We start from the raw sequence: 8,496 nt of genomic DNA, 5'->3' as shown, positions 1-8,496 counted from the left end.
CCTTTCACATTCCTCTCACAGCTTCATGGCCCTAGAAGCCTTTTATGATTCAGCTTTATTGTTGGTAATGCAGGCACCAACTCAACTAGCTATGCGAATATGAACCAAGGCAGTTGTGTTTGAAAAATGATAGGGTATAGAGGATACGGGTGTAAAGGAGAATTCAGTATATGTGTATTTTTGCAGTAGGTACATGCTTATAGACATTGCTTTAAAAAATAACAAAACACTTTTTTTACATTTACCAACACATTTACCATTTCCAGCACCCTTCATTCCTTTATATAGACCCAGATTTGCATCTGATATCATTTTTCTTCTGCCTGAAGAATGCACTCTAACATTTCTTACAGTGCATGTCTCTCAGATTTTCTTTATCTCAAAATGTCTTTTTTTTTTTTTTTACCTTTTCACTGAAACACATTTTCACTGGGTATTATATTCTGGGTTGACTCTATTTTTCTTTCATTACTTTAAGATGTCTTTCAGTTCTCTTACAGCTTACATAATTTCCAAATGAGAAATCTATTGTGAGTCTTACTGTTATTCTTTGCATAATCTACCCGCATCTAAGATTTTATCTTTATTGCAAGTTTTCAGTAATTTCCTTATAATGTGCATTACTGTATGTATGTGTGTTTTAACATTTATTCTGCTTGGGTTTGGTTGAACTTCTTGGATCTGTAGGTATATACTTTTCATCAAATGTGAAAAATTTTTGGTGATTTCTTTCAAATTTTTTTTTCTGTTTCCTCCCTCCCCCACCTTTATCCCCTGGGATCCAATTACATGTATATTAGAGCACTTGTTATTGTTCCATAAGTCACTGAGGCTGTGTCCATTTTATCAATTGTTTTTCTCTCTGTGCTTCATTTTGGATAATTTCTAATGCTTTGTAACCATTATTTTATCTTTGTGGTGTCTAATCTATTGTATTTTTAATTTCAGAATTATATTTTTATCTCTAGAATTCTATTTGGGTCTTTTTTGTATTGTTCATTTCGCTCCTCATTTTATAGGATATTTTTTGCTTCTTTGCATGCCTGATAATTTTTTATTGGCTGATGGACATTTTGAATTTTATGTTTTTGAGTGCTACATCTTGTATTCCTTTAAAGGGCATTGGGTTGTGTTCTGGAAAGCAGTTCAGTTTTTTGTGGATGAATTTGATCCTTTTGAGGCTTTCCTTTAAGTATTATTAGGACAGGTCTTCCCAAAAGACTAGACTAGAGTCCAGTAGTACCTAGACTAGAGTAGCTTCTAGGGTTTAGTTCCACTACTAAGATATGACCTTTCTGAGGATTCCATCCAATGTCATATATAATATGAGGCTTCTGTCCAATGTCATATATAATATGAGCCTTCTCCATTATGTGTGAGCTCCAGGAATTGTTCAGCTACTGCCTACCAGTGGTTGTCTTCCGTTTCAAGTAGTTTCTTCTCATTCATGTCTAGTTCAGTACTCAGAAAAAGACTGAGGAGCTACCCTGCAGATTTCCAAAGCCCTCTCTCTCTTTTTATCTCCCTCTTCTTCATTCCTGTGCCTCACAAATCCTCTGCTTTGACCTCCCCAAACTCCAATCTATTCTCCTTACCTCAGCAAGACTTAGGCTATGTTTGGCTTTCCTTCCTGGGATGTGGCCTGGAAACTGCCTCTAGGCAGTAACTTTGGGTCAATTATAATCATTGAAAGAATATTTTTTATATTTCATTTTATATATGTCAGTAACTTGTAGGGTTCACCTCACTTGCTTTCCACAGTTCTATATCTGCTATCCAGTGTCTGAAAAGAGCAGTTTCATGTATTCTGTCTAGTTTTCAAATAGCTTACAGTAGGAAGGCAATTCCTATAGCAGTTAATTCTTCATGAAGCAGAAGTCCCACCAACTGTACAACAACTTTCTAAAAGACAGTAGTTGTAGGACTAGTTTTTCAATAGCCAGAAATAATGTATAGAAGAATAAGGAGGGATTTTATGGAAAGACATGGGGCCATTCAAAGTTGTGAACCTATAATAGACTGTCTTACACTTGGCAACGGTGTAGCTAATGCATCACCTATTTTCCTGATCCTAATCACTGGGCAGGACTCTGTCAAATAAATTATAAGCTCCACTGTGTATAGTGTTGTGTCTCCTACTGTCTGTGGCCTAGACAGTTTACTTCTAGAGATTTAGAGGCCAGGCAAGGGTTGCTCTTGGAGGATCCCAGCAGATCTTTCTCTTTGTGCCTTAGATTCTGTATCTATCTTATTGTCAAATCCCTCACTATTACCCTATCTGACATACTACTCCCCACTCAATTTCCCAGTCTCTCAACACTTTTTGAAATCGTTCAACTCTCCTCTCAGTGACTAAGTCATGCACTGTTTCACCAGCTCCTCATGTGTGAATCTCTGAATGTGTGCTAACGTTGGAGTTGAATGCCTGCTCCATGGCAGAACCCAGTATCATGGTATGTAAGTTCCTACACTAGATATCCATGGACCGAATGGGGGCTTAACGTTCAAAGGTCCATGCCAATGATTTCAGTCTGTCCAAGGGAACCATTGGAATTTATCCCCCAGGAAATTTATGTTCATATGGACTACCCCATCATGTTCACAGAATCTCCCTAAGATAATGTAAGCTTAAGATTGGTAGTACTTCTAGGATCCACAGTGTTGACCAAGGTTTCTCAACTTCAGCATTATTCACATTTGTAGCTGGATAATTCTTTGTTGTTTGGACTATCCTATGAATTATGGGATGTTTAGCAGCATCCTTGGCCTCTACCTACTAGATGTCAGTAGCATCCTATCTCAGTTCTGACAGCCATAATATCTTCAGATGTTGCCAAATATCCTCTGGAGGTACAAAATTGCTTCAGTTGAGATCTACTGGTATAGAGACCCTATTATGTGCCATACTCCAGGGAACTCCTAGAAGTTAAGCTCAGGGAACTGAAGAACCGCAGCAGGCCATTTGGTGTCTTCTTTGGAGAGGTCAGTTTAGAGAGTTTGCCCCATGTAGGGTGGACAGTGTGTGGATATTGACCTTGGAATGTAAACTCCTGTGTTCAAGTGCTGCCTCTGCAGGTGTGGAATCAGGTTCTCTACTTTGCTCTTCAATTTCCTTATTTAAAAATGAGGAATGCTGTTGTTTACCTCACATGACATTGTTGTAGTAAAAATGAATGGGGTTTTATACACCAACACACACACACACACACACACACACACACACTGATGTGTACCTCTATATGATGCAAAGATAAACTAGCATGGACTTATTAATGATTAAAATATAAGTATTTATTTGTCAGCATGATTAAAAGGGCAATATAGGAAAAATAAATCTTTCAGTCCATTATGTAGAATAGTTTCCTTGGGCTTACAATATTAGAAGACACAATAGGGGATGTCTAAGCTTAAAAAGAGGAAAAGAAAAAAAAATAGTCTTTGCAGCAATAAAATTTCAACCAAAGTAAGATGCAAATAGCCACATTTGTATATTTAGTTCTTAATTTTGCATTCAGTAATTGGACAGTCTGTACAAGAATTTAAATGTCTTGATGGGAGATCGTGGCTTTTAGTTCTCTTGGGATTTCATTGTAATGAACCTGGTAAATAATTCAGGAACATATGAGAGGCCAATGAATGGGCAACACCTGGTGCTATATTGTTCATGCCTAAGCATGCAGAATCCAAAGATGGCATTCTACACCTGTCACTATTGTTCTGGCTTAAACACAAGTTCTATGTTCAGTGGCTATTGAAATAATAATAATTGATATTTTTTCCTGTTCCAGTTCCCTCCACAATAGAGAAAACTGTGCTAAGCTGTTTCAGAAACACAAAACAGAAGTGGCACCCTCTTTCAAGTTCCCATTGGTAAAATTTCTAATCTGTTTTCTCTTTCAAGGGATAGATTGCTTTAAAGAATTAGAAACATGTCTACCTTTTCTGTTGAGGCTAATCTGAGCCTTTCTGCATTTCTACTTTTGTTCTGTAAATTGAGCTTCCTTTTAGATCTCAATAGTCATATTGCAAGCATCTTCTAAGAGAAATAACACCGTCCTCTGGCCACTCATTCACACTGTGGGAATTCCTAGAGCTCCTCAGTTTCTCTCCCTATTACCTGAGTACACTGTCCCACTTTTAGGAGTCTACAAGTTTGAAAATAAACAAAAACCTCTTCGCAAAGGGTTTCTGTATCATTCTGAGACCCCCGCTGCCTGGACATGGAATGTTCCTCCACTCACTGAGTGAACAAGAACTCCAATGACTGAAAGACATTTCATGCAGACAGCATGGGTCCCCCAAGGCCACTGCCACTCAGGATCAGACAGGGCTTAAGCCATGAGTTGCATGGAAAGATCTTGGAAGGACAGGGGATTTCCCAGTAGGGAAAAAAGGGAGATGGGCCTCACATGTTTAAACTAAAGGTCTTATAGGATCTGGAAAGAGACTGTTGAACTTTATATCTATAAATTGTTAAATGAGCTTTGTCTTTGCTTTTAAAATGTTTTTATTATAGAGGCTTAAAATATATTTATTTAAATATATGTCAAGCCATTGTTATATGTAATAAAGTACATATATAAAATGAAAATATAACTATGTATAATTAAAATGTATAAAATAATATTCTTAAACCTCTGTAATAAACCATTTATATATATGTTATGTATTCTATATTAAGGTAATAGATATAATTTGTGTTATATATGTTTTTATATATGTAATGTGTGTGTGCATATATATGTGTATATATATATACACACACACACATAATTTGTTTGTTCACAGGTTTAATTGCCTTCCTTTCCTTCTGGACCTGTGTGAGAGTACTTGGAGCAGTGACTGCCATCTGGTGGCAAGCCAGAATCATCACTTTGTGTGATTCTAATGGTTACAAAGATGCCCACTCTTGACTCCCATGGTGCGCACTGCCAGGGCACAAGGAAAGCCTGGAGGGTGTCTGATGAAGGAGCCCAGTGAAATAACCCTTCGCTTCCGCCTGAACTAGTTGTTCATCCCGGATTCTGAGCCAAGAGCCAGCTCCAAAATGGTGCCTCTGAAGAAAAGATTTGAATTGTTCTTGTGTTTTGGTCTAAGATGTGCTGGTTAACGACCAGCAGGTAACCACGACTGAATAAGCGCACACCGAAAGGGGCACGTGATGACATGGAGCCTGAAATAAACTGTTCCGAACTGTGTGACGGTATTCCTGGCCAGGAGCTGGGTCGGAGTCCTCTTCATGATCTCTGCAGGACAATTGTGAGTGAATAGCCAGGGGGTGTCAGGGCTGCTCAGATATACATGTTGTTGTCATTGTCATTGTCATTGTCGTTGTTAGTGGTGGTGGGTGCAGTGGTAGTGGTGAGGAGGAGGAGGACGAGAAAGAGGAAATGGGGGGAGGAAGAGGAGGAGGAAATGTTCATGCCGGACACATATTTCCTAGCTTTGGGGATGGTGGGGCAGTTCATGTTTGATCTATAAAAGAGCCTTCATTCCTAACAGCTTCTCTTTATTCTGTTCATAGACCTCTTCGCACTACAGCGGTAAGACCGTTTCTTCATTGTCTCCTGTCCTCTTGGGTGTTGTTTGGACCTTTCTCAGCTGTGGACTTCTTCTGATAGTCTTCTTTCTTGGCTTCACAGTTCGCTGCAGGAATAACAGGTAAGTAGCCCCATACCTAGTTTCTCGTCCCCTATAGCCTGAATCGGGAAACCCAGAGTATAAGTATCATTTTGACATCATGAGCTGTTAGGTGGTATCAGTAAAACTTATCTCCTGCTGTGGCATTAAGCGATATGAGAAGTTGCCCTGAAATCATCCTGACCTCGCAGTACAGTTGCCTCTTGAGGAAAAACAGTCTAGCCCAGTATTGTGGTAACTACTACAAGGATATCCAAAGAGGAGAATGAAGAGTCTCTCCTCATAAAGGAAAGGTATGATCCTTCTGACAAAATGAGGTATTTGGGGGGTTTTGTTTGTTTGTTTTTTTTAATTAGTTTTGAGGGTAGAAGTTAGTGATTCATCAGTTGCATGTAACACCCAGTGCTCATCAGAACCAGTGCCCTCCTTAAAGCCCATCACCCAGTTACCCCACCACCCCACCTACCTCCCCTCCAGCAACCCGCAGTTTGTTTCCTAGAGTTAAGAGTCTCTTAGGGTTTGCCTCCCCCTCTCTCTCTGTTTTCATCATAGAAAATGAGGTATTTGTATTAAAAACAGAGAGCATGTAGAGAAATATTCCAAAGCAACATTAGAGTCTATGGCCAATATAGTTTGGAATCAGCCTGGGTGGGCCAAGGTTTCTGAAAAAATAGTGGAGCCCTACTATCCTGTTGATCTGTTAGATAAGTTCTGGCTGGTTAGAAAATCACTGGCTCAGGGCGCCTGGTGGTTCAGTCAGTTAAGTGTCTGTCTTTGGCTCAGGTCATGATCCCAGGGTCCTGGGATAGAGTCCCGCATCGGGCTCCCTGCTCAGCGGGGAGTCTGCCTCTCCCTCTCCATCTGCCTCTCCCCCAGCTCATGCTCTCTTGTGCATCCACTCTATCTCAAATAAATAAATAAAATCTTTAAAAAAAAAAAGGAAAGAAAGAAAGAAAGTCACTGGCTCATCAGAGTAAGTATCCATGGCTTCCAGGGCTGGCAAAAGAAACTAAATGAAGACTTTTTTCTGAAGGGACTTGCAAAATTCTGCCTTCACTGCTATTGGATCCTTCTCTCAGGGCCCACCCCATCTCCCACGCCAATACTCTTTACCATCATCCTGCCCCTACTGTCCCAGCCTGCCACCTGAGAAGCCCTGCTCCAGCTATCTCTCTGTGGCCCACAGCTAAATTCTACAAGGAGCCCACATCAGATTTCAACAACTGGTTCAGAGAGGTCAGACTCGTCCGGCCCCACTCCAACCTTATACTTTGTGGGGGTCACCTGTGCTCCATTCCCTGGGTTTGGCGCTCAGATGAGGGTCAGTCAGTTGGATTTGTCTAGCAGGCATTTTGGGGCACAGTTGGCCATTGGAGGCATGGAGGACATGGAGTTGTTAAAGAACAGTGACTTGAACGGCTGTGTCAACCTCGGCCTGGCTGTGACGCAGGGCAATCAAACCTTAGTGTACCTCTGATGCTGCCCCAGCCACTTTTCATTCTGTTCCTCAAATTCACTAAGCCTACTCCCATCTCAAGGCCTTTGACTTACTGTCCCCTTCTGTTCCCACTGCCTGACAGTCTTCTCCAGATCTTCCCGTGACTGGTTCCTTCCCATCTTATAGGTCTTGGCTCAAATGTCACCTCTTTCCTGATCATTCTATCCAGAGTAGCCTGTCTACAGAATGGCCATCCAGTCCCAGTATCTCAATCCATATATTATCACCTGTTTTATTTTCTTCATAGCAATTATAACTCTCTGATATTACCATATTTATTGATTTGCCTGTTTATTGTCTGTATCCCCCATCAAAATGTACAGTCTGTGGACACAGGGACTTTGTCTATCATGCTCACCACTGTCTCCAGCATTTAGAACAGATTCTGGAACATAATAGGTTCTCAGTAAATATATTTTCAGTGACCCTGGGAAGAAAGATACTTATATCCCAATGGTAGCTGCTGCCAAGAAAATGACTGGGGAAATCATGCATTTCAAAGTTAGAGAACTATGGAATACAGTCTTCAGCTGCAACACATTTCTACAGTGCAAATTAATACCCAATTGGAAAATAAGAAAATAATATCATTGGTTCATATGTAATTTTCCCCCATCACATCAATGGTTTAAAGATTTCAGAGGCAAGCCTTCCTACAGTTAAAGAAGGAAGCCTTAAGCTAACAATACTGCACCACTGTGGCAGTGCAAGTAGTAGCTCGTTTAATGGCTTCAAGAACTGGTGTACTTCCGGGCGCCTGGGTGGCTCAGTTGGTTGAGCGACTGCCTTTGGCTCAGGTCATGATCCTGGAGTCCCTGGATCAAGTCCCGCATTGGGCTCCCTGCTCCATGGGAAGCCTGCTTCTCCCTCTGACCCTCCCCCCCTCATGCTCTCTCTCTCATTCTCTCTCTCTCGCTCTCAAATAAATAAAATCTTTAAAAAAAAAAAAAAAGAACTGGTGTACTTCCTGTTATGAAGCCATCTAGGAGTAGATGGAGAAGTAGAGAAGATATTTCTCAAGTGTTTAAAAACAATTGATTGTTGAAGAAAGCACAAACCCAGAGCAGATTTTTAATTTGGATGACAATGTTATCTATTGGAAGTGCATGCCCCAAGTACCTACATCTAGCAGATTTAAGGTTGCAAAAATCAACTGTGACCTGGGTACAAATGGTGGTAATTGACATTTGCTGAGTGCTAGTTTTTTAATTGGATAATCATTATTTTTATTGGTATTTTGGTTACAAACTTAAGTATTTTTCAACTGTTATGGCCCCATACTATTTTCCCCATAACCCATTATTTTTATACACAATTTTGTAGGATGCAGGGTTTTTAAAGCATTTGTATATCCTGTT

General features: G+C 40.3%; 1 protein-coding gene across 2 annotated transcripts in view; it reads left to right on the top strand.

Annotated features, from left to right (window-relative positions):
* Positions 1–5,166: 5,166 nt before the first annotated feature.
* Positions 5,167–8,496, top strand: part of GPR156 (G protein-coupled receptor 156) — a 54,757-nt gene continuing 51,427 nt past the window's right edge. For both annotated transcript variants that reach the window (XM_021692560.1, XM_021692559.1), the window contains exons 1-2: positions 5,167–5,259; positions 5,525–5,661. In XM_021692560.1, coding sequence (XP_021548235.1) covers positions 5,167–5,259; positions 5,525–5,661 — 230 coding nt within the window. The remainder of the gene's footprint in view (positions 5,260–5,524; positions 5,662–8,496) is intronic.

This window comes from Neomonachus schauinslandi, chromosome 1, assembly GCF_002201575.2.
Source record: "Neomonachus schauinslandi chromosome 1, ASM220157v2, whole genome shotgun sequence".
Lineage (NCBI taxonomy): Eukaryota > Metazoa > Chordata > Mammalia > Carnivora > Phocidae > Neomonachus > Neomonachus schauinslandi.
This window is presented reverse-complemented; position numbering and strand designations above follow the sequence as displayed.